Source organism: Myotis yumanensis, unplaced genomic scaffold (genome assembly GCF_028538775.1).
Source record: "Myotis yumanensis isolate MYYU_CA2020_CCGP unplaced genomic scaffold, mMyoYum1.0.hap1 SCAF_10, whole genome shotgun sequence".
Lineage (NCBI taxonomy): Eukaryota > Metazoa > Chordata > Mammalia > Chiroptera > Vespertilionidae > Myotis > Myotis yumanensis.
This window is the reverse complement of record NW_027223761.1, coordinates 24858725-24886134: the sequence shown is the minus strand read 5'-3', so window position 1 is coordinate 24886134 and position 27410 is coordinate 24858725. Positions and strand designations below refer to the sequence as shown.

Genomic DNA, 27410 nt, shown 5'->3' with positions numbered 1-27410 from the left:
TCCTTAAGGAAATACCAAGTTAAATATATATATATATATATATATATATATATATATATATATATATATTCTGTCCTCCAGGATGTATCAAGTCTAGGAGGGTGCACAAGCCATGAAAACAAATAAGTAAAATACATTAAGTCCATGACAGCACGCATAGGTTAATTACAACATAGAGGAAGGAATCTGAAGAGATGAGGAAAGGGTCCCCAAAGGGAAGTCATGGTTTAGCTGGGTTTTGAAGAATCAGTTTGTCAGGCAAAGATAGAAAGTCAAGAAATTCTCAACAGAGAAAAAGGCCTGTGGAAAATCACAGAAGTATAAAATAGCAGGGTAGGTTTAGGAATCTGCGATTAGTTTAATGCTGGTAAAGTTAAAATTATTAGTCCACAAGACAGAAGGAAGGGGCCAAACCATGAAGAGGCTTACATGCCCTATTAAGAGTCTCAGTCCTAAACCATTCATCAAGGGAGTTTCTCAACATAGAGCTCAGGTATAGTCCCTCCATTAGTTCTCAAGCTTATGTTATAAAGCCAGAGAAATGAGTTTAAGATCTTGATAAATTTAATAAGAAGATTGCTTTGCTTTTTTTTAGAATGCATTTTACAGTTTCAGAGTTGAATCCTTCTGATTTTGACCAAAGGTATATAATTTCTTAAATGCTTATACATTTGTGAATGTCTCCTTAGCTTTGTTTTTCTCTTGTTGCATTCCCCCTTATCCACTGTACCCCTTTGGTTCTTGGTTTGTATTCAATTTACAAAAGACAGTAAAGTGATTGGATTTGTGTTGTAGAAAGGTCCTGGTCTGGTCATCTGTGTTGAATGGACTGGTCTGGGGAGTGACTGGGAGCAGGGTGACCATAGCACAGCCTAGAAATGATCCTGCAAAAGACACTGAGAGCCTAAACCAGGGAAGTAGCAAACAGGATGGGAGTAGAATCTGGATTCAAGAGAAACATATATCAACCTGTAAGATAGGAAGTCAGTGGTCCTGTTCTTTAATCTCTACCAAAACACTAATTCCAACAGATATAAGCACCCTGTATTTATTGCAATATTATTCTCAATAACCAACATATGAAAACAACCAATGTGTTCATTGATATATGAATGGATAAAGATGTCACACAAACACACACACACACACACACACACACACACACACACACACACACCAGAATACTAGGCAGCCATAAAAAAGAAGGAAATCTTGCCATTTGTGACAATATGAATGGACCTAGAGGGTATTGTGCTAAGTGAAATAAGTCAGACAGAGAAAGACAAGTACTATATAATTTCACTTATATGTAGAATCTTAAAGAACAAATCAACAAACAAAACAAAATAAAATTCATAGATACAAAGAATAGATTGGTGGTTATCAGAGAGGAAGGGAATTGAGGGATGAGCAAAATGAGTGAAGGGGGTCAATATGCTGATGATGGCAACTAGACTTATTGTTGGTATCACTTTGTAGTATATACAAAGATCAAATTATTATGCTATATACCTAAAACTAATATAATGTTATGTACCAACTAGAGGCCTGGTGCATGAAATTTGTGCACTTGGGGGAAGGGAGGGGTGTCCCTCAGCCCAGCCTGCACCCTCTCCAATCTGGGACTTCTCGGGGGATGTCCGACTCACAATTCAGGACTGCTGGCTCCTAACTGCTCGCCTGCCTGCCTGCCTGATTGTCCCTAACCGCTCCTCTGCCAGCCTGATCACCCCCTAACCACTCCCCTGCCAGCCTGATCAATGCCTAACTGCTCCCCTGCTGGCCTGATCGCCTCCAACTGCCCTCCCTGGTCAACCCGGTCACCCTTAACTGCCCTCCCCTGCCAGCCTGGTCATTCCTAACTGCTCTCCCCTGCAGGCCTGGTCTCCCCCCAACTGCCCTCCCCTGCTGGCCTGGTCACCCCTAATTGCTCTCCCACACCGGCCATCTTGTGGTGGCCATCTTGTGATGACATGGGCACAGCTATCTTGTGACCACATGGGGGCAGCCATCTTGTGTGAGGGTATGACGGTCAATTTGCATATTACCTCTTTATTATATAGGCTTTTACCTCAATTTAAAAATAATAAATAGAAAAATGTTTAAATAAATAACATCCTGACCATGTGTTTTTAATTATATATTTTAAAAGCTGATGTATTTAAAAGTCTTTAAAAAGTTTGAGGATATTTTTGAGAACCTAAAGCAAATCTATTTCAAGGAAGAATTATTACAGTCCACTTCCTTTTCATGTGTTTTTTTTTCAGTACACTTACCACTTCAAAAATTAAGGAAAATATACCTTTTATACTATTGGAAAAACAATTTTCTGTAGTTACACTAAAGTAAATTTCCTTTTTATGTTTCTATTTTTTTTCAAACAGAGTAAAAGTAGAATGAGCTTTGTTCAATGAATGAAAACTTTATTTTCTCAGAAACTAGGCTTACTTTTTCTTGCAGACTAGAAGTGGGTTTTATAACATTGGCAGTTGGACTCTAAATTTAGCATTTATAAATTTAGAAAATGTAAAAGTGTGGCAATTTCAAGAAGTAAAGTTGGACCACTTTATATGCTGGCTTCATTTTTACCAAACCTGCACATATGTTATATATTTAGCTTGCCATTTTTGCTAGTGCCTACACATTAGGAGAGTCATCAGACACACACACGCATGCACACACACACACACATGACAACTGGTTAAAAAATTGTTACCTCTCACTTCTGACTCTACTTTGCTTTTTCAAAGTGGCAGATCACAAAACTACACAACTTTAGTTTGGGGGTAATAAATATCTCCATCATACTTAAATTTCTTCTTTTTAAGTTTCAGTCCCAAACTTTTAAATGTGCACATGGCAAAAAATAAATAAGTAGTAATCAAACAAATTAGTTGACTTTTAGCCTCTGTTCTATTCAATGAATGCTCTAACATTACTATATTTTTTCTCAAAATTCTGCATTTTCCTCAGTCTGTAACTGCTATTAAGAGAACAGTGTAGCATTGAAGTTAAGAGTGCTCTTGATCTTAGGTGTTGCTAGGTCTATGATCTTGAGCGAGCTACTTAACCTTTTTATGCCTCCAAATCTTTATCTGCATGATAGAAAAAGTGTCTACTTATCCTCTAGAGTAGTGCAATGCTGAGTGAAGGGCAATATCATTCTTTATGGATTAACTCAATCTTCACAAATTTCCCTTGGCAGCGGATGTAAATAGCTATAGAGACCAGCTAGCCCTGAGAGTTTGCTTGACCTTCTTGAGCAGTATATTTGTTTACAAAGAAAGAAAAAATGCTCAATCTTATTAGTGAAACTCATTTCTCCTTTTTCCCACTGGCTGTCAAAATTCCATGCATATTGTATGCTTGCCCAGAAAAGACTGATACTCAACAGGTTATAGGGGGGGATATATTGTTTTGGTTTTCTCTTTTGCCCACAATTTAGTTTACTTTTATCATCTCATGTCTGGTTGGAGCTTTTCATCATGTCATGTCTAAAATAATATTAAAATAATATGGCCTCTGTGTTCACACCTGGCTTGCGCAACTCTGTAGGGTAATTTTCCTGTTGCCCAACATCTTCTCTCCTCCCTTTCGCTCTGTGTCTCACTGTGGCACAATGAAGTCCATCGTTTTCCCATTATCCAACAATCTGGTGCCACACCCACAAGCATATGAATTCTTACTCTTATCCAAGTTCTCCTTGTTTCCCAGATAGCCTATTCCATTCTTTCTGTTTGACCAAATTTCACCTGCAGAGTCCAACTCACATCCCAGTGAAGCCCTTTAGCAATGATTCGACCTGTTATTTATATGCATCCCTGAGTCAAACCATAAAATACAGATAAGAAGGTAAGCAAGCCAAGGAAATAGACATAATTTCACATTAAAATGCAAGGCTGTAATATAACAATGGAAGTATATACATTTTTTCAAAAAGAAAAGGTGACTAGAGAGAAAGTGAAAGAGTGTTGTATGTCAAGAATGCTCTTCACCTGTGGAATACCATGTTATGAAAGGAGATAAGGCTTTGGAGTCAGCAGAGCTGGCTTTGCCACTCTGCTCTGTGAACTTGACTTAGTTTCATAAATGATCTGAGCCTTGCTTTTTTCTATGTAAAAGAGGCAGTCCTTTCAGTTTGGGGATGTAAAGAATAAAGGATAAAATGCAACTGCTGGGCTTCACACAGTGCCTGGACACAGACCTCAAAGCCTGTTAGGTCCTTTCCCTCTCCCTTTTTCCTCCAGTTAAGAGAGCCATGAACTTGAAGCAGAGGCATAGTAAAGAGCATTTGGGTGAACAGGAGGAGAAAGAAACAACAGTGGCATGGTAAGATCTTATGTTCAACTTTCCCTTCCATGAAAATAATCATGTTATATTTTTGATTAAAAACATGAGAGTGGCTCAGGAATGAATTATTGCCCTGGAAAGGATTTTGGTCATTCAGACATTGGTTCAAAGTCTGGGCCAAAATTTTACCTTCCTAGCAGCAGATAGTTTGAAATAAAATTAAGGAGAGCAGTGAAAAGTCTGATTAACTATAAACCTAATTTCAATCTGTGAGTTAGAAATGTTTGCTGAAGCTGGGATGGTCAGCAAACTTGAGAGAAAGTGGCTGTGTTATTTAGTAATAGTTAAAGGATTTCTATAGGTGAAAATACCAACAATCGACATATATATTTCATGTGTAAGCTAAATACTTGGATGAAATAAATTTCAGGCCCAAATTAGGCACAATCTCATGACTGTATATACAAGTAGATAATCTCAATAAGGAAGATAAAGGAAAGATAACTAAAGAAAAACAATATGCTCATTCCAGGAGGAAGCAGTCTCCAAACTCTAACTTCAATGGGGCATAATGGGAGTTTCTACCTCAGAATAAAGTGATCCAGCAAAATATATGATGGACAGCCAAAAGGGGGATTTATAAAATAATTTACTTGGAGCAATAAGAAAAAAAAAGAGGAAAGATGATCCTCCACCAATGAGACTCAATGGTGTTAGATAATCCTCCTCCTCACACAGTCTTTTCCATCTCAGTTAAGGGCAACTCCATCTCTCTGGCAGCAGAACCACCCTTGATTCCCCTTTATCCCTTATACTGTACATCCAGTATCTCAAGAAAATCTGTTAGTTCTATCATCAAAATAATTCAGAATCTGATCAAATCTTACTGCCTTCACTACAACTCTCTGAACTACCAACATCATTTGCCCCTTTTTCTTCTATCGCTTTTCCTACTCCATCGCCAGTCTTCTTCCTCAGATTTTTTAAAGAATTTAGATGTGAATAGAATATTATCAATTCATATGCCTTGAAGAAACCGTCTTTTTCATCTGCAAGGCAAGGATTAAGTACAATGACAACTTTCTAGTTCTGATTACCATCAGTGTCATCAGTTTGTTTGTATCCTAGAATTAATGTGTCATTTTATCAATATTTAATATATTCAGAATGTTTTAAAAAGCATTACTTTATGTCAGGTACTGAGCTCAGTACTTTATATTTATTTCTCAATTTAATCCTAGCAACATCTTCACAAATGCCACATTATTATTACAATCATTTTACACATGAGGAAAATGAGGCTGATAGAACTGAAGTAATTAATCCAAAATCAAAGAGACAAGAACTAGCAGAGCCATGACTTGAATAAAGATCAACTGTTCTATTAAATACCATTCATCCTCCCCCTCCCTCTTCTGTGTGGTCACAGCAGTTTGTGTGGGCTCCTCTCTCTGTGTCACTGGAGTTTTTGCAATGAATGGCCAATGTTTGTGCATTGACCATCTTCCCCCACTAGACAGTTGGACTCTAGGAAAATATCTAAGATTAGTGACCATTTATTGAGCATCTAGCATTTATTGTGAATTTATTCAGCAAATATTTATGAGTGTTTACTATGTACCAGGCACTGTCCTAGGTACTGGGGATGCAGTGGTGAACAAAACAGAGGAAGGCCTTGTCCCTAAATAGCTTACATCTTGGTAGAGAAAGCAATCAATACATTGATAAATATGTCTTATACTACATCAAATGGCAATAAGGACACGGGATGCAGGCAGGTTGGTGACTGTGATAGTGGGAGCACATGGAAGGTCTCTTCTGAGTCCTTGTATGTTTTTACTGAAATACAAAGCCAAGTTTTCAGTTGAGCATGAGTAGGGGAAGGAAGTATGGGAGATTTGATGACAGAGAATGTGAGAAACTGTCAGCGAGAAGAGTGTAAGACTTCACTAGAGATTAGTGGGTGTGCAATAAGATCAGTCATCATAGTGTGTTTTCCTCCAGACAGTCTGGTTCAAGTGCATAGTTAATCAAGTATACTATGGTGAGCTTTTTGTAAACATCATCTCATTTAACTTTAACAGCAACCCTTCAGGTTGTTTTCATCCCATAACTTCCAGATGGAGAAATTGAACTGAGAGAATATATCACTTTCTGAGGGTCATGTAGATGGAAAGTAGCAGAATTCATATTTGAATCCAGATCTGTTACCTTCAAATCTTGAGTTAATAACTTTGACACAATGTCCCTATCAAATTGGACCAATATCTTCCTCTCTGGGTGTGCCTCATACAACCTCAATGAACTAGCTTTGGAAACAACTTCCACTTCATCTGCTAAATGCCCTTGTTGCCTCATGTGTTCTCCCTCAGTGACTTTGAGTTCCTCCAACAAGCTAAGAGATTCTCCATCTTCCTTCTGCCCCTCCCACCAGGACACTCATCTCCTTGCCCTCTTGACCTAGTCATGACTGGCTTCTCTCACTGCTCAGGATTTGGCTTAAGTAGCATCTCTTCAGCTAGTTCTTTCATAACTGCCATGTACTAGTATAAATAGGTCCCCATCTATCTCCCAATGAGTATCAATATGCCCTGTTAACTCCCTATCACTGCTGCAATGTTTACTTTTATGTGCTTATATGTTTGTTTCCTTGTTTATTCACTGTTTTCCTCACAGGGGAAGCAATTACACCTATTTCTATTCGCCCATGATATCTCTTTTGCCTCACAAAGCTTACAATAAGCATGTGTTGAATAAGTGAAAGATCACTTCAGCATAATGTGACAAGCACTGTAACTGTGGTGTGTATCGGGCTGGGGGACCAGAGAAGACAGCCACCTCACCCACCCTTGCAGATCCTGAAGGAGGCACAGTAGAGGCTGTCAGTGCCCGCCCATAGCCCCCAGCGCTCTTTCTACACTTGCCAGCAGCTTCATGCTGCTTGGTTGCCTCTTCGCTGGAAGGTTTCTCTGCCTGGGAGCACAGTTGGCCAGGATATACGGAAGGCCAGAAAGACCAGGAATGAGGGGATTCCCTGCCCCAGGGTGGACAACTCAAGTGTATTCTACAGTGTTGCCGTAAGGTCCAGCAGTGCCAAGCCCTGTGGCCAAAAGCAGTAACCTATTCAGTAATACACCTTCCACTTCCTAATAGTGCCCCCAGGATACCTCTTTAATCAACTGATTGCATTCACATCCTCGTCTCAGGGTCAGAAGATCTCAATTGAAGTGAGGACATGTGACCAGAATCTTGAGAGACATGTTGAGTTCACTAGACAAGAAGTAAAAGCACATCCAAAGAGGGCTGGATCCCCTTAGCGCAGAGAGAAAAATCAAAGCCCAATTTCCACTCGGGTGTCTTAGGGGTCAGATTTTTGTTTTAACTGGACCCCTATGAGGCATTTGTAGGAAAAGACAGTAAAGAGATTGGTTGTTTCAGAGCCAACAGCACAGTTAGGCGCAGGTGATCGGAAGGTCCTAAACTCTTGAAATAACACGTTGCAACGCGGCATGTCGCGCTCAGGAGTCTGTAGCTGAAGCGCTTCTTTGTGCCTTTTCGTTTTCTGAAATAGAACTTAGGATCCTGGAATGTGATTCATAACCCCAAGAAGGAAACCTTGTACAAATAATTTCTTGAAAGCCAGCCTGTAGCCTGTTCGTAAACTTTATGATGTGTGAAGCACATGTTCAAGGAAGTCTTTATTAGCGGGCCCGTAAGTTAAATTAGACGGGGTGGTTCATGCCTTAAATACTCCGTCATTTTCCATACTGTTTATGTATCCAGACCCAGGTGGGAAATTTCAATTAGCTTTCAGTGTATCTGCCTGACAAATGATTTACTCTAGTCAAACAGGTTTTCTTTTGGGCCCCCAGGAGTCATGTTTTACAGTTGGGGGAGACTGAAAAAGATGCTTCTAAATTACATTTTCAATATTAAGGTTTCTGTGGATTTCATAAAATGTAGTTTATCTTTCATGGATTTCATAAAAATGTAATTTACCTCTCATGGAAATTTGAGTGGCTTACATATGAAATGTGATGATAGATTTGGGGACTGGTGAGTCACAGCGCTGTCTCTGAAAGTCACCCTTAGCTTTATCAAGTGTATGAGCAGCTCACACTAGGACATGGGTTCTGCACAGGGCTGTGGCCCTCGGTGGCTGATTTCTGCGAAGCTCCTGCCAGGGTACGCCAAAATAAGAGCTATAGCTGGAACACTATAAATTTTGCGGAACTTAAAAATCTTTGTAACCTCACTCTGAAAGTGAAATCCTGCCAGCCTGAATATGTATAGTCCACACCATGCTTCTATGGGACTGATAACCTTGCTTTATACCCAGTATCTTTGTGTGAAATTGGTTAACTTTACACATGCAGAGTATAACCTTGATTGAAAGCATCTAACTCCTTCTGCAGTTTTAAAACAGAGGGTATTGTGTGTGTGTGCACTTGTGTGTTGGCGAGCGTCCTGTGTGTGCGTGTTATTCTATCATGGGAAAGTGACTCACGTAGAAACAAATTCACTGAAACATGCTATAAATGTATACAGATGTGTTCAGTGTGAGCCCAAAGCAGATGCTTCTGGAATCCCCCAAAGTAGTCAAAATACAAACTCAAAGTTTTTAAAACATTTACATCTAGTGAAATTGTTTTTCCAATCTCTCTTTATTCTATTTCCTGGCCACAGTCACCAAAGCTCTCTGGAAAGTGATACTGGCCTCAAGTAAAACCAAACTGACATGATCCCTGAATTATAATGGCATAAGGTAGAGGAGCCGGCTGATTTTGAAGCCTCGGTTCATTTCACAACAGGTGAAAAGCAATGCTGTTGTAGAGTTGTGCAATGGAGCCTACTCATAATGTTTTCTTCTGAATTTAAAATCCTGATGAGGAGCCAAGATTTATCTTTAAACACCCAGGCTAGAGCAAGTTCAGACACAGTGTTCCTTATTGTAAATTGCTCTGCTTTCTTGTTTATCTAGTAGAATTCCTTCATAAGGGACAGGAAAAGCTATGGACCTTCAGACATAGAACATAAAAATACATGGGATGACAGTATTTCAGGGCATCCAATGTTTATTTTATGTGTAGTTGTTAAAATTATAGACTTTGGAATCAGGTGATTCTACCAATTTCTATTGGTAGATTTGACTGACTAACTCTGCAAATCATTAGCTACAGGACTTGGATCTCTGTTCCCTTCTCTGTAACATGAAAATACTGAAAGCATCTTTCATGTATATTTATTGTGAACATTAAAGGAAATAATATATAGGGAGCACCTTGCACTATTCCTGACACCTAGAAAGTACTCAGCAATTATTAGCTATACTTATTATTATTATTATTATTATTATTATTATTATTATTAGAGACCCAGTGCATGAAATTCATGCAATCAGGGGAGTCCCTCAGCCTGGCCTGCACCCTCTCACAATGTGGGAGCCCTCGGGGGATGTCCGACTGTTGAGGCAAGAGAGGCTCCTGCCACTGCCTCTGCGCTCACCAGCCATGAGCCCAGCTTCTGGCTGAGCGGCACTCCCCCTGTGGGAGCACACTGACCACCAGGGGGCAGCTCCTGCATTGAGTGTCTGTCCCCAGGTGGTCAGTGCAAGTCATTGAGACCAGTGGTTCCCCCATTCAGTCAATTTGCATATTAGCCTTTTATTATATAGGATTATTATTAGTCTACTATATGCCAGGCACTGTGCTAGGTTCCTTGTACAATCTCAATGCATTGTTAATAAAAGACCTGCAAGGTAAATGTAACGATGGCTATTTTATAAATTATGAGACAGAGGTTCAGAGAAGAGACCAAGAAACTAGCTGCTAAGAGGCAAAATAATAATATTTAAAACCAGGCCTCTTTGCCTCCATGCACTTTACTCATGTCCTGTGTCATCTACTACCAGTCACATGTAACTACTTAAGTTTAAGTTTAAATTAGTTAATATTAAATTTTTAAAAATCAGTTCTTCAGTTCCACTTGCCATATGTCAAGTATCAATAGCCATAGGTTGTTGCTAGTAGCCACAGTACTGGACAGTACAACAGAATATTTCCGAATTTTCTCAGAAGTTCTGCTTGACAATACTGCATCTGGAGCATACCAACTCTCCACGCTGGTTTGTTGTCACCAGGACATAAGATTTTCTTCTAAACATTACAATGAAGGTTCATTAGTAAATTAGTTAACAGTTTGTAATAACGGTAACACATTTTTTGCATGGCCATGTAGAAAACTAATCTATCTAACAGTCTACCCGGCAATGAACAACCTGTCGTCAGTCAGATCATCACAGTGTCCAAGAACTAAGAGGATCCTCGGTTGTGGTTTAAACAATCTTGTTGGTCAATAATGAGAACTAATGATGGCGGGAAATCCTAAAGCCATGGGAAGATGCCAGCTGAGTCCCTAACATCACACCTGCCTCTAATACTCTATGGGCCTGTGCTTTTCATTTAGGGCCAATAAGCTTAAAGCAGTTTGAAATATTTTTCAAGTTTCTGGATATGGTTTATTTAGGGTAAGCTTTGGAAAGAAGAGACGGTGATTTGTTATTTATATCTTTAACACTGACGTTTTGCCCAGGAAATGTTTCTCCTAACTGGAAGCCAAATGACTTTTCTAGTGAGGCAGCCAATAAGCATTATTTATGACATGTATCACCTTCTCTCTGCAGACTTTCTTGATTGGTATCAGATATTACAATCTGAAGACTTTAAACAAAAAGAGCAAGTGGGATGGCAAAGCAAACAACCACATAATTGAACATTCACAACAAAGCCAAGTAGAGTGCCTCTTTGAGAAGAGGTTCCTTCATAAGAAACCAGGCCTGTTTGATTTTAGAAGAAATAGTTGAGCCATGAGGAACAGACCTGTGGAACTTCATGCATGTAAAAGAATAGCTGGCATCCAAGAAGGAGCATGGGATAAGGGGTCAGAAGATCTGATACCTTCATGGTATCTTGAACATATTTCAACTATAGAAGGGGTGGGGAACGACCCGCCCACAAGCTGTATAAGGCCTGCAAAATCATTTGGTCTGGCCCTGCCAAGGCATTAGGAGGAGTTAATCAAATGTTTGACCAGATATAACAAGCTAATTTTTAAGGTAATAATTTTGTATGGCCTGTGAGTGATGTCATAAACATCCAATGGCTCTTGGCAGAAAAAAAAACAAAAACATTCCCCACCCCTGAACTGTAGCCTCTATCATATTGTGTTTTCATTGTCAGTTCCAAGGTCTACTTCTCCCATAGACTATGAACTCCTTAAAACCCACCACCTATCCCAGTGCCTTGACATAGTAAAATACTAGGTTTATTGAAAAGATAAACCAACAAATAAGTGTTGAGTCACCAATATAATTAAGGAATACCAAGAACTTGTATGTTAACCCACCCTCCCCCCAAAAAAAGTATGACCCTTACTCCAAAGCCTTCACATGTCATTGTCTGTTATTACTTTAGCCGACCTGCTTTGGCATAATACAAAATGGCCCATGTGCTAAGCTGCTTCTCTTTGCCAAAGCGATTTGATTAACATTACACCCAAGGTTGTCTCAAGTGTAAGAAGCACTTGATAAGCAATGCTTTAAAAAGGAAAAGGAGCAGGTCAGGCTATCGTCCTTTCAGTCCCAAAGAGAGAGAGGAGGTAAAAGGAGAAATTGTAAAAGGAGAAGTTAGGAATCAATGGCTGGATATAAACTCAACTACTGGAGAAGATACCTTAAGTTACTTTGGCTTGTGGAATGTATGAGATACTAAATAATGTTAACACCAAATGTATTAATTCAGCAACCTGGAAGAACTAATTTGTAGTTTTTAATTTAGGCCCCAGAAGTTCTGCCTCATTATGCAAGCTGTTATGCATAATAACCCAGAAACTTTGGCAATATATACATGCATAGTCTGATTGGGTCTTCCCACAGGCACACACCTACTCACCTCTGTGAATGTCCTTATGCCACTAGCTGGTAGAAGAGCAGGAAGTGGCTCCTTGCACCTGCCTGCATCTTTTCACTATCTGACTCCTAAGAAATCCCTGTTTCTGCAGAAATAGCTATGTTAACATTGAAGAAATGATTTCCAGTCTACAACTACTACCAGGGAACATTGACCCATTCCTCATTCTTAAATGGGAAGGGGGTGTTAAGGTTGTTTTCTGTAACATGGTGTATAGTCCCCAGTTAGAAAAGTGAGGCATTGCTTAGATATTGAGATCATAATTTCTCATTCTGTCACTTGTTAGGAAGGTTTGCCTTCCTAAGGTAAATTCATTCCTGAAAAAAAAAAAAAAAGAAATCAGATGGATTAGCTCGAGTTAAGTCTTTCCTGAATGCAGTTGTAATGTCTGAGTTATTTCCCCTGAAAAAATTCCATGTCCTCTGTGTTCCACCTCTTTTGGGAGATCCTGGTTTGCAATCAAATTGTTTTTTATATTTGTTTTTCTTCCTGTTGTGTTTTTTTTTTCCAAGCAAACATTTTATGAGCATTTAAGATAAAGAACCAAAGAGCTAATGCATGCATTTGACTTTATCTCCTGTGGCTTTGTCACCAAGGTGTATAAGCATCCGAGGACCACACCTTTCAACTTCTCTTACCACTGCCAGCTTTTGCTGATGCCAAAGGACAATGCAACCCCAGAGAAATCATCTTATCAGACAAAATAAGAAAGAAGGAACTGTACCTACCTCGAGAAACAATCCCCACACTCTCAAGATTAGGCATATGATGTTCTAGGCCACCATTCAAATGTTATCATCTATTTGGAGTTTAGCAATAGGACTTGGCTGTTAAAACACACAGTGTTCAAGGTTATTTTTAAGCAGTGTCCAGACAGAGAAGCCTAAAGGTGAACAGATCAAGAGTCAGCCATGAGCTAAACTACATTCTCTCAACAAATGTGGTATAATGAGTATCTGTCATGGATCAGGCATAGTAGAAAACGGGGCGGGAGGGAGGGGGAAGGACAGGGGGGTATATAAGTAGACTAGCATGGCTCCAAGGAAGAAAACCTGGTGACTTAGGCATTTTTAATATGACTGAAAGTCCATGATGAACCAAAAGCCAACTTCAAAGAACTAGCCCCTTCCCTGAGGTTATCACTGTAAATAAAAACAAAAAAATCCCATCCGGTTTCTTCATTTTCTTAATTCACAGAATGTCAGTACTGGGGCTCAGAACTCCAGCTACCTACTCTGGATTTTGAAGACGTTTTAAAAAATGATGAACATGCATACAAGTGGCTCTCCAGCCTCAAGAGAGTAGGCATAGTGCGACTCACTGGAGCATCCGACAAACGAGGAGAAGTTGTCAAACTTGGGAAAAGGATTGGTTTCCTTTATCTCACATTTTACGGGTGAGTTATCCAATAGTTTATATTCTGCCATTATATGTAAAGTTTAATATAGTTCTCAGAAGGGATCATCTTTTGGTTGGAGATACAGAAATTTCTATATCTTGAGCAGGAAGTCAGATGAGAAGATAAGTCTAAAAATGAAGTTTCTCTGAGAATGGCTGGAATTTTTCAGAAGTCTAAAAGTCCAAAGACATCAGATACCAAAGGCATCAGGCTAGTTTTAGGTGTGTATTAGTTTGCTAGAGCTGCCATAAGAGAATACCATAGATTGGGTGGCTTAGACAGCAGAAATTTATTTCCTCACAGTTTGAAGGCAAGAAGTTCAAGATCAGGGGGCCAGCAGGGTTGGTTTCTGATGAGACCCCTCTTGCTGGCTTGCAGATGACCACTTCCTCAGTGTCTCCTCTGTGGACCCACAGTCCTAGTATCTGCTCCTCTTCTTACCAGTCTCATAAGCCCCACATTATGACTTAACCTTAATCCTCCCTTACAGGCCCTATCTCCCAACATAGCCACATTGGGGGTTAGTTAGGGCTTCCTCATATAATTTTCAAGGGACACAATTCGGTCCATAAGAGATGGAATGGAAGACTGTGTTTCTTTAAGATTTTTATAAAACACTTAGTGTTACAAATGTTAAAGTTCATCCAAGTTTTACCTCCCAAGAGTTGGTGAAAAATAAAATTGGGCCCTGGCCAACATTGCTCAATGGTTAGAGCATCAGCCCGTGCACTGAGGAGTCATGGGTTTGATTCCTGGTCAAGGGCACACACCTGGGTTGCAGGTTCAATCCAGACCCCAGTTAGGGTGGAAGGCAATCTTACAGGCTTTATCTCGATGTGTCTCGCTCACATCGATGTTCCTCTCTCTCTCTTCCCCTCCCTCCCTTCCACTCTCTCTGAAAATCAATGGAAAAAAATATCCTCTGGTAAGGATTAACCAAAAAATTAATAATAATAAAATAAAATTGGGCCCTGGGGGATTGAAACTAGCCACCAGAGGTATTAAAACAAACAAACAAAAAGGATAAAATTAACATGCAGAAAATTAAGTCTAGGCACTTCAGCAAGTAACAGGAAACATATTTTAACTTTGGAACAAGAACCTGTCTGCATAAGAAATGCCTGGGAGGTAAAACTAATTATAGATGGTGAAACACTAACAACAGGAAACACTTATCTGGAAGTGGGGGCATGACTTTATTTCCAACTTTTAGGGTGAACCTCTCATATGAGATATAGATAATTATTCTTGGGCTCATAGAGTAGAGAACACTGGAAGTGAAAAGGACCTTCAAAATCCCAAGGTTGAAAACTGATGGCACACAGGCTGTACTCAGATGTTTTGTTTGGCCCACATGATGTAGAAATAAAATTAAATTAGCCATCAGTACTTTAAAAATGGGAGATTTTACATTAAATATGGATCTGACTTTTCTTGAAAAATCAAATCTGGCAACAGCTCAGACTAAGGCCCTTCATGCCAACAACCTGTGGACCTAAGTGGAGGCTGCCCCTGAGAGAACACAGACTCTCCAGTTTGCCAAAGTCCTTCCCAGCCTCAGGCCTGCGAGGGCCCTGCTAGGCTTTGAGTTCGCCAGCCCTAAGCTACTAGTATAGTAAGACCTCAAAAGAGGATTGGAAAAGCTCAATCACTTGCCCCCAGTGATTTCAGCAAATTCATTTATAACAGAAGATGCTATATGTAGACCTGGATGACACACTCCACTAATGCCATATAAAATGTGTACCTTTCCTACATCGGCAAGAATTTGAACGACCTTAGAGATCACAGCAGCTACAACAGGCAAACACAAAATTACTAAGAGCCTCAACGGTATTATTTGTTCTTTATTAATTTTCACAACTTTCTGAACTAGTTATTATCTCCCATTTCACTGATAAGAAATTTGAAGCCCCCATTAAACTATACCCACATTCCCACAGGTGGTTAAAAGGGAACCAGGGTTGGGACCTGGGTCTTTTCTATCCCTGGGCTTCTTAATCCATGTCACTATCAATAGTATAAAGGAAAAACAGGGAAAGGATGCTTTCAGGCACCAGAGGTAAACAGAACATTTCAAAATAAATCTCTCCTACGTTGTTGCACTGAGCTTTTATTTGCTGACGCAGACTTTTTGTATCTATGCCAACACATTTCACAATTTCATGATAGTGGCCAAATGGGTGGCTCTTGGTTGTAGTTCCCTAGTGCCCACCCCCATCCATCACATAAGGGTCAAATTCTCAGTCCTGATTTATGAGTTGGGTCTTTATTTGTTTTATTATTAAAAATGGTAAAAATACAATTTGGCCACTGATCTAATATTGTGACGTTTATTGGAATAAATACTAAGTGTTCGTTGTCAAAATAAATCAGACCTCCTACTACTATTCTATTTCCTTTGTCCAAGACCTGTGCATCTAATCGGACAGGTTTAACCTACTCGGTCTCACCTTCCTCAGATGATCACATTTCTTTGCTGAATCTCTCAAACTAAATAGCCCAGGCCACAAATGCCCTTCTTGCCTCCTTACTGCTAGTCCCACCACTGATTATCAAGATCTCTCCTTTGGCGGGAAGGGGGATTTTTTCATTTCCTATCTTACGAACTTACAGAAGAGGACAGTTTTGTTGGGTTTTGCTTTGTATTTATTTGTTTGCTTACTTGTGGAGTTTTGTTATTGTTGTTGTTGTTGTTGGGAAGAAAATGAGAAAAGTGAATATTTTCCCTGAAGTTATTTTTTTTTTCTGCTCCTCTCCATGGTAACGAGGGAAAGTGATATTAATGTTTGGGTAACATGAGATTTAAAAGGACAGGGAATATTTAGAACAATGGTTCTCAACCAAGGCTGCACCATTCTCCACATATTTTTTTTTTAGGTTCCATTATAAACTTTTTAAAAAATTTATCTTTATTGTTGAAAGTATTACAGACATCCCCTTTTTTCCTAGAGGGAAGGGGGAAGGGAATGGGAAGAGATTAACAAATGCATTTATATGCATATATGCATAACCCATGGACACAGACAATTGTCCAGAGACTTTTTTTTTAAAGCAGGACTTGGATTTGACCTGGGTATCAGGACTTTTGAAAACTCTGTAGGTGATTCTGATGTGCAGCAATGGTTACAAACCTCTGGTTGAGAGGAAGAGGTTCTTCAAGAAAAGGCGGGTCTCAATTAGCAAATAACTTGGGTATTTTACATTCTCTGAGCTCTCACAGTTATGTACACTAAATGGCATTCATCATGTTCGTCTTTGTACTGTGCTGATGCCTGGACATGACTTATCTTCACAGAAGAATCAGTAGCTGCCTTAATCAGGGCCCCTCTCTTTCATATCTTTGTTTTCCCACTGGCCAAGTGCCTTACTCTTGTTTGAAAAATAATTGGTTGGTGAGTGAATGCATGTAATGAATAAATAGAGACAATAAATAATGGAGAAGAGGCATTGCCAAAATTAGGAGAGGAATAGAGAAAGGAAAATGGATAAGGTTAAAGGTAAACTTTGCTTTTCATGTACATTTTTCAAGGAGACTGGTTTTCACTCTTGCTTAGATGCCAAAACCAGTAATAGTGTGGTCTTACTTTACATATGCCTCCCTTACAAACTAATACCCACCTAGCACTTTTCCATTCAAATAGGGTTATATTTGGCGAATTTGAATTGCATGGGTCTAAAATGAGACGTGTTATATCTACTTTTGGTTTTTGGCTGTCATCTCAATTGTTAAATGGTTGATTGGATGAACAAAAACAGTAGATTCCAGGATTTTGTGCAGCCTCGGTATATAGTGGACAAAGAATAAATGTTTAGTGGATAAATGCATGCCTAGATGTTTTTAAAGGGCTGCAAAGCAGCAGATGAAGGCAATAATTATTAGAACATTTTATAACTATAAAATTATGTTCAACTACTAAGACAAAAATGGTAACAGCTTTGAGGACAAAAGTGCATGTCATTATCCACATCTGTATTTTCTCAGATGCTTGTCATTATTATGTCAGTGTATCAACAGACAACACACTTTTCATGCAACCATGTGAAATGCTCGGCAACCTAAGGCCTTGATGATGAAAGCATTCCTGGGAGGAAAGAGTAAGAGTTAGTAAAGAGACTTCCATTGTCAATGTCATCAAATATATCCACTTGTGGGACAGTCTATAAAATGATAACTTTTTAAGGATGATTTAAACCTTTGATTTGGGGCAATGCAGTTTTTACAGAGTGGGGCCAGATGCCTCATCCATGTCCCTATTGCTCACACCCCAAAAATTGGCAAAAATTACTTTCTTTATTGGAGAAATTATCTTAATTTTATGGCAAAATTTAACCCAACAGAAAAGAGTACTAGCTCAGTGCCTCACACACACTTATCTCTCAGGAAATTTTAGTGAAAGGGAATATATGCTAAAATTCTTTCTTAGTGTTACTGTCATTTGCCAGTCCTTAGTTAGAAAATTAACCTTATGACCAATTCTGAGGGACCCTTCTTTATTAGACAGTCAATCAGGCCCAGCCAGCATGGCTCAATGGTTGAACATCAACCTATGAACCAGGAGGTCAAGGTTCAATTCCTGGTCAGGGCACATTGCTGGATCAATCCCCAATAGGGGCGTGCGGGACGCAGCTGATCAATGACTCTCTCTCTCATCATTGATATTTCCATCTCTCTCTCCCTGTCTCTTCCTCTCCACAATCAATATATATATTTTAAAAGTAAAGAAACTTATGGATCTTCATGATAGTTAAATTTTACCTGAGGAAATGAGCATGGAAGCTGTATGATTGCTGAATAAAAGTTATAAGGCCACAAATTGTAGAGAAAATATAAATAACTACTGCAGAATATTTAGTTCCAAAAAAATTGAGGACCCAGTGCCCCAAAGCAGCTGTATCCTGTTACAGCCCGGACAGCTGACCATAGGACCAATAGGGAAACAGTTTAGTCATGGCGTCCCTGTTGGCTATTTGTGAGAAGTAGATCCAAACTTTTCATTTAATTTCCCAGAGCTCTAGGACTCTCCTCAACTGCAGACTTGCTTCTCTCTTTCTGTAGGAGTGTGTGAATACCTGCTATGCCCTTTGAGGCCTTCAAATAAAAGTTTGCTGGAGAAATGTAAAATTCTATACTACTGCCCACCTTTGCATCTGCATGGGTGCCTTGCACGCAGGCTTCATGAGGTGAATAAAATAATATCAACCAGAAAGTGTCCATACTGGGCGCTTTGTCAAATACACCAGCCAGTCCAATTAAGGATTAACAAAATTGAAATGGCTTCTGGGAGTACAAGAATATCTCCCTTCCAGCATTCACTGAATTTCTGCTAGCATTTCTGTAAGCCAGCCCGGCAGTATTTCACACATTATGTTGTGTTAGAGATTGAGGATGTACGAGTGAAAAATATTATTATTCCTTGGCATCGGGACCCGTAGAAATTGCAACTACCCTTAGCACAGCCTCTAGAACTGACTTTGAAAGCAGCTACTTGCTTGATATTCATGTTATCAGAAAACATTTGTGAAGTGTGGGGATTAACTGGGAAGGAAAAAAAAACATGTTTACCCATTTTGGTGAAGTTGTAGCCAAGAAATTGCTTGAGAAAACCATACAACCCATCTTGAATAAAAATGGCTTCTGAGTTATGAAAAAAAAAAAAAATAACCACCTAAAAGCAATTCAGACTTGGGAAGAAAGCAAAGAAAACTTGTCTGAGTTCTGACTTTAGTTGTAATTCCATCCTACTTTGTAAAAAATTCACACTGGGATTTTTTAATGAGTTGTTTAAAGATTTAATACTAACCATAGTGTTTGACTTGGGGCAGGGGCCTTTAAAATGTGTATTCTTGTGAGTATTAGAGTTTCCTAAGCAGGGTTACAAGCTATGTTCTTTGGCCATTGTGAACCCCAGGTTATGTTATCAGCCAAGAGTCAGTCCCTGGGGTTCCCTCTGTAATATCAGGTTTCCTGGTAATTAAAGTTGCTGCCAACAAAACCACTTGAGTATGAGGTCATCTCATGAATGAAAGGAAAAATAACTTCTGTGTCGCATGCTCCTCTAGAAATCATTTGAGAAAATTTATAAAATACCCTAATAAGGCAGTTGTTTCTCAAGTCCTCTGAACCCCATTGCCTCCGTGGTTATATTCTAGCCAGGACAGACAACTGTTATTATTGGGATGGGGAAAATAATTTTTTATGAAGCGCCTTTTATGGGGTAAGTATTGAGCTAAATGCTTTATCATCATTATCTTGCATCTTCATGATTATGATAAGAATCATTATCCCCATTTTAAAGGTAAGAAAACTGAGGCAGAACAATCAGGTTGCAAACCCAGGAGTACTTGATTCAACAGTCTGCAATATTTTCTTTGGCAGTTTGTTATCATCTAACATTTCCCCTATAGTTCCTAAGCCATAATAATGTTGACTATCAAATGTGGCTTCTACTCATATTTTTGGCTCAGATGCTAGGAAATAATTTGATAGAATAATATAGAAATTTCTAAATTATAACAACAGCAACAGAATATTAATTCTCTTCCCCCCTATTAAGTTCAATTATAGCTAAATGTTTATGCAAAGGGAAAATGACAAGGAAGCAACTAACTTGTCACAAGAGAAGATAGAGTATATAGTTTAATCTTTCACATCAGGAGTCTAAACTAGCATCTAATTCTTGTTCAGATGAAATAAATTAAGCATAATTTGACCTCCCACCCCCCCCCACCCCCCCGCAAAAAAACTACTTAATATGCTTAATGTGGAATTACTTTGTAATGCAATGCATTCTAATTTTTCATAAGAAAGGCCTTTGGGACTTTGGAGCAAATTGCTATAACACTTTTCTTTATGTTTTTAGAGGGTGTTATCTATAAATATAAAAGCCTAAGCGACCATCACAACCGAACAGACAACTGAACAGGCTGCGTGGGGCAACCAGGCCAACAGGGGGGTTAGTGAGGGACGACCAAATGACTGAGCAGCAGGCTGCAAAGATGGCGGCACCCACAGCCAATAAGGAGGGAATAGGCTAATTGACTGCCACGCCCTCAAAGATGGCAGCACCCACAGCCACAAGATGGCTGGCAGGGGAAGGCAGTTGGGGGTGATCGGGCTGGCAGGGGAGCAGTTAGACATCAATCAGGCTGGCAGGGGAGTGGTTAGGGGCAATCAGGCAGGCAGGCAGGTGAGTAGTTGGGAGGCAGGGTCCTAGATTGTGAGAGAGATGTCCTACTGTCAGTTTAGGTCCGATCCCACAGGGATCAGCAGTCAGACATCCCCCAAGGGGTCCCAGATTGGAGAGGGTGCAGGCTGGGCTGAGGGACAAATCTTCCCCCCCACCCCTCAGTGCACGAATTTCCTGCACCGGGCCTCTAGTCTTTTATAATTACCTGTCTTCATTTTGACTATTGGGAGTATCATTAACCTTTAAAAATAAATTTTAAAAGCATTTCCCATGGTAACATATAATACAGATACATAAAAATCACATAAAGCAAAATAAATTATAACAAGGCAAACACTTTTGAATACCATCCAGGTCAAGAAATGGAACATTGCCACTCACTCCAGAACCCACCTACATATCCTAACCAGTCCCCAAATGTAACAGCTCTTCTGGATTTTATGATATTGACCACCTTATTTTGCGGGGGTGGTTAAAGTATTCTCGCCAAGTGCGCATCACTTGGCACTACAGCTTGGTTTCCCAATTTTGCAGTTTTTTGGTATCTGCTTTTTTTCTTCCCTGCAATTAGTTATGTTAGTAAAACAAGTTGAGTAATCAGCACCAGAGCTTTGTCTATGTATCACTCACTACTCACTTTAGTTGTCTGAAGCTCATTCCCTCGTAAATTCCTCAGGAAGGACTCAGGGGAACAATATTCTCTGAATTCTTGCATGTTGACAGCAGTTTAACTCCTTTATACTTGAAAATTGAGTTGGCTAAATATAAAATTCTTGGCTCAAGGCATCTTCAATATGCACTATGGTTTTATTGGTTATCTAATTTTCTTTTCCTTCTAAATAATTTGATTTATTTTTACCTGGATGCCCAAATATATATATTTTTAAGGATCATTAAGTTTATAGACTATGTAAATTTGGTGGTTGTTCTGGGGCAATTTTTAAGACAGTATATGATATGGTCTTTCAGTACGCAGTTTCCAACCTTTTTCTTTAATTTCAAGAAAAAAAGTTTAATTGCAGTTTTTAGTGTTTGTTCTGGCCTTTACTTTGGGTTTTTTCTTGTAGGGAATCCTAATATGCATATATTAACTCATCTTTGCCTTTTGTTACTTTCTCTCAGATCCTTCTTATCTCTTTTTTGTTTACATTTAAATTTTTCCTTCTTTTATCTTCTAGTTATCTAAAGGCATTATCTTTTATGTGTATTGATCTTTTTTTAAACATATTTTATTGATTTTTTACAGAGAGGAAGGGAAAGGGATAGAGAGCTAGAAACATCGATGAGAGAGAAACATCAATCAGCTGCCTCCTGCACACCTCCCACCGGGGATGTGCCCACAACCAAGGTACATGACCTTGACCAGAATCGAACCTGGGACCTTTCAGTCTGCAGGATGATGCTCTATCCACTGAACCAAACCGGTCAGGGCTATGTATATTGATCTTGCATTCCTTCTAGATTCATCTTCATTTTTAATGATTTTTTTTTTAAAAAAATGTCCTGAATATGTCACCCTATTTTTTAGTTTCCAATTCTCAAGTAGATTATTTTTTCATATATGGTATCATTAATTAAAATCCTTTGATTCATTAGATGTAGCTATAAATAGACTAAACTTTAATCATTTTATGTTGCCAATTTCTATGTAAAAATCTGTTTTCTTAACTATTTAAGGAGAGATATGATTCATAAACCTTTTGAAACTTATGGTTTTAAGCTGTATTTCAAAACTACGGCTGATAACACTCTAAGACCTGGTTCTTCTCCTTCACTTTCATCTGGACCTTTTCATTACTTTGTCCCTATAATGCTCAATTTGGAGTTGTTGTTTTTCTCACATGGAAGTTTAATCATGGAAGGGAATGTGTCTGGTACATTTTAAGAGTTCATGGGGCCCAGACAATTCCAGTCCCTTACCCAGAGCTTCTTGTACTCAGCTATTTGGAATGTGAAAATCCCCTCTCAGATTTAACTGCCATTCATAAATTGCCCTTCTGCACTTTCTAGCAAGTATCTATTAGCAATTTGGGAATTTTTCAGATCCATCAGGTACCTAGTTGCTTCCCTCTGCTCTCTTCTACACAGTTGCTGATACCACGTATTATGAAGGTCTATCTATACCCACTCATTCTGTGTTTGTGTGTGTGTGTTGGGGGGAGGGGTCATAGATATATCTCTTCACCTAATTTTGATTAGATGTTGTCCCTTAATTTTGGGATTTGCACTCCAGATGTCTTGCAGGGAGAATTCAGAGAAATTAAAAACTATGTCGGCATCATAACCTCAGAATCTTCCTTGTTTACCTTACACCTTTATATCTCATGAAGATTTCCATATTAGCTTGATGGATTGAGTAAGAACATATCAGAAAGGTTTCTTCTGTCTTTCTTGTTTGTGTTTGGGAACATTAATTATCACCTAAAAATGGTATGGACTTTTTCATATTTAGGAATAAATGCAATGTAATGTGTGTCCATAATGCAAGTAAAACTGAAAGATAATGATTTTTTAAAACATAAACTTAGGCCCTGGCCAGTGTGGCTCAGTTGGTTGGACATCATCCGATGCACCAAAAGATTATGGGTTCAATTTCTGGTCAGGGCATATATTTAAGTTTTGGGTTCAGTACCATATGAGAGGCAACCAATCAATTTTTCCCTCTCACATCCATGTTTCTTTCTCTCTCTCTTTCTCTCCTTTCCTCTCTCTAAGATCAATAAACATATCTGCAGATGAGGATTTAAAAAATGCTAAAATACAAATGCCAAGTATTGTTCACAAATAACCATAACTCTTCCCCTAGAAATAACATAACAATAATAATGGATGGCTAAAGTAGTCATCACTGAATAGACCTAAAATATAGAGCTTATACCAGGATTAAAATTAATAGACAACCAGGAAAATAACACTATTTACTATTATTGAGTCCATGTTTTCATTCAGAAAAACATTTTTGATAGAGGGTCAGTTGTTATGAGATAATGAATATGTTTTAACTCAGTTCCCTAAAGCACTGAGATATTTTTGTAAGACTTTACAGAACAATAAAGGAGCAGAAATTTGAAGGGAAGCCAAGAATAGACATAGAGAAAATCACCACTCGGCCCAGAGTGAACTCCTCTCACTTCTGTGAGGCCATGCTCTCCCTCCAGTGGGCTTTCTGACAAACTCTTTCTTCTGCCTGCAATGACCTTTACTCTTCCAGGCAAATCCTATTCAACCTTCAGGTCTCCATTTCATCTTCACTTCTTTACTCTAATAACACCTTGTACTTTAGCTTTGAAAAATTAATCATATTGTCTTCTCCATAGACTGTAAGTTTCATGAGGTGCAAGTCTATTCTATTCTATTCTTTCTATTCTATTCTATTCTATTCTATTCTATTCTATTCTATTCTATTCTACTCTATTCTATTCTATTCTATTCTATTCTATTCTATTCTATTCTATTCTATTCCATTCCATTCCATATCCTCAATCCCTGGCCCATTGTGTGTGCCTAATAAATGATAATGCAAAAATAAATGATGTCTAGAGCTCCAGTGAGTGACTGCCTCTAGGAAGTCATATGTGGAAGTGTCACACTGTAGTTACAAATAATACACAATATGATATTCCTTTGGATGGCTAACTATAAAATTTTTTGTTTATTTTAGCTAGAAGATCATTTTGCATGTTAAAATTTTAAAAATAACATACTAGTATGAACATATGTTTTTAATTCATTTGGAAAAGCAATGTTGTCCCAATGAAAGTATTCTTTCATGACCTGACAAGAAGAGCTTGCAGCAGGTCAACATTGGGAGTTGTAGCTGCTAGTAATAAATAAATCCAGGTTGCAGATATAGAACACCTTTTTACATAAGTAGCATTTCAAAAGTAAAAAAAGATTACAAATAAATCCAGCATGATTCACCAAGTGGGAGCCACTAACCAAAAAGGAATAAAATGTATCATCCAGGACAAAAAGGATCAATTTAGCAAAAACAATAAACATCCTATACATTCTGAAGGTTTTAAATTTGCCACAAAATACTATTAACATCATACAATATCATGATATTTATAACTGGCCATCTAGATTAGGGTAAAGCTAGTAAATCAGCTTTTAAACCAAGTCATGAAATATTCTCTAAAAATAAGTATTGTAATACATAGGAGCTATTCACAAAACCTTTGGATAGAGAAAAATATAAGGAAAAAATCTAATTAAATGCTGAGAATGACACCTTGTACTTTTAACTCGGTGGTTTGTTTAAAATAGCATCTTTGTTTGTTTAGCTTTGTTTAAAACAGCATCTTTGGCAAAAGCAGGATTACTTGTAGCACAATACCAAGCATCTACACCATTAGATAAAAATGCTGTGCTGAGGCCCAGCTGGTGTTGCCCAGTGGTTGAGCATCGACCTATGAACCAGGAGGTCACAGTTCAATTCCCAGTCAGGGCACATGCCTGGGTTGCAGGCTCAGTCCCCAGTGTGGGGCATGTAGGAGGCAGCCAATCAATGATTCTCTTTTAATATATATATATGTCCCTCTTCCTTCCTCTCTGAAATCAATAAAAATATTTTTTTTAAAAAAAGGAGGTGGGGGAGATGCTGTGCTGAGTCCACCTCTTCAGTTGCAGAAGGATCAGTCCTGCCCCTCTGCTTCAGTCCTGGGAATTCTTGATAATCTGCCTGAGTTTTGCCTTACTTAGGACACTTTAGAATATGTCTCAAGTGAGAAGTGCATGTCAGTACACCCTCACCTCGTGAAAGCTCCCCAAGATAGCTTCTACACAGGTCGATGGATTGTGTTTGCATTTGTTTCTGCCGTGTTTCATGGGAGATTTGGATTTGAGAAGGATAAGTGAAAGCCTAGAGTCCCAGACAGTCAGCAGCTTTCTTGGCATGATTAATTTCTACAAGGAAAGGTAGACCAGATGACATTTTCAGGATTTTTCCAGACTTGTGCTAAAACTATTAGGAGGATATTTTGTGATTGGAACTGGCAAGCTCCTTTCTTGGGACTTATCATTATGTATGAGCACAGACGTGTAGACTACACATCCCAAAGATACTCTAGGGCTAAAAAATGTTTATCATCCCCTGCCAGTTAGCTCAGAGGGCCAGAGAACTACTCCGATGAAGCCAAGACACCGGCCCCCTTCCCTGTAGAAGCCAATTAATGTCAAACAAAGAAGAGAGTTGTTCCCTGGCTAAAGCTCTCACCTGCTCTCTCAGCCAGCTCTTGGCTGCAGCAAAACTCGTTAGTTGACCCTTGATCATAGGAGGAACCAAGAAAAAGAAGGGAGGTGGATCAATGCAAAACTATCATCACTTTTGAAAAGAAAATTTGAATGCAGTCATTCCCTACTGACAGTGTCAACAGCATCATCTTCTTAGTCAGAAGATATTATATATTCTGCAGCTTGATGAAGTTAGTTCTTTTGACTCCTTAAATCCCATCCTTTCCTATGCCTTGATAATTCTTAGGATGCTGATGCTGACAATATTCTGAATCTGTATTACATATGTTATGTGGAGTGGCATGAACTTCATAGAGATCGTGTACTTCTTGGCAACAGTCACTATATATACTGGTTTGCTTGACTCATACTTGAAGTGAGTTGCAGCAGGATATATATGCTTCTCCCCTTTTAACTGGCTCTTTTTGTAGTTCATGGCCACAGTGGATAGCTCTTTAACCTTTTCTTTAAGATATGAAAGATACACCAGGCTTTCCACCCAGAATTTATATGAGAAGATAAAGCCCCAGCCGATGTGGCTCAGTTGGTTGGGCATCATCCTGTGCACCAAAGGTTTGCTGGTTCTATTCCCAGTCAGGGCACATGCCCCAGTTGTGGGTTCCCCGGAGGCAGTCCATGTATAGTGTACTCTCACGCTGATGTTTCTTTCTCTTCCTCTCATTAAAAATCAATAAAAATAGTTTTAAGTGAGAAGAAAAAAAATAAGTAGTTTTACTCTCTGCCCCAGAAAATAGGGAGAAACCCCAACCTTTCCTTGTCATATTCCTCTGCCTAAAACACTAAATGTCCCAGAAATACATACTTCTCCCTCCCTGACTTCATTCAAATCTCTGTGAAAGACTCCAGCTCTTTCCAACCACTTCCCAAAGCATTATCTCTGCCGTGATAGTCCTCTGGCCCCCAGTCCTTACCTCCTTATAGCACTTATCTCCATGTGATTTAGATTTGATCATTTGCTTGACTTTTTTGTTCCCTGCTCTAGCTCTATTGAAAAACAATGCCTCAAATAGAATATGTGCTCAATATACATTTCTTGAAAAATGATTTCATAAGTGTGAACATAGTTAATAAATATACATTGTAACAGCAATAAAATGATGTGCATGTATAGTGACTTTTTTTTCAAACTACACTTGGGTTCATTTAGGAACACTGTTTCTTTCCAATTACCCATGGTCTTAATCTTCTGAAAAGCCTTACAAAATCTGAAAAATGGTTTCTTTCCATGTCACAGGGTTGCAAGTCATTACTAGTTCTGTTAACTTCTTTTAACTTTTAAGGCAAGCTATTTTTTGGCAATGAAAGTAA

The 27410-nt window shown here is 38.8% G+C and overlaps 1 protein-coding gene across 4 annotated transcripts in view; it reads left to right on the top strand.

The window, feature by feature from the left end:
* BBOX1 (gamma-butyrobetaine hydroxylase 1) overlaps window positions 1–27410 on the top strand; it is a 61539-nt gene that overhangs the window by 14159 nt on the left and 19970 nt on the right. For all 4 annotated transcript variants that reach the window (XM_070426633.1, XM_070426630.1, XM_070426631.1 and 1 more), the window contains exon 4: window positions 13455–13653. In XM_070426633.1, coding sequence (XP_070282734.1) covers window positions 13455–13653 — 199 coding nt within the window. The remainder of the gene's footprint in view (window positions 1–13454; window positions 13654–27410) is intronic.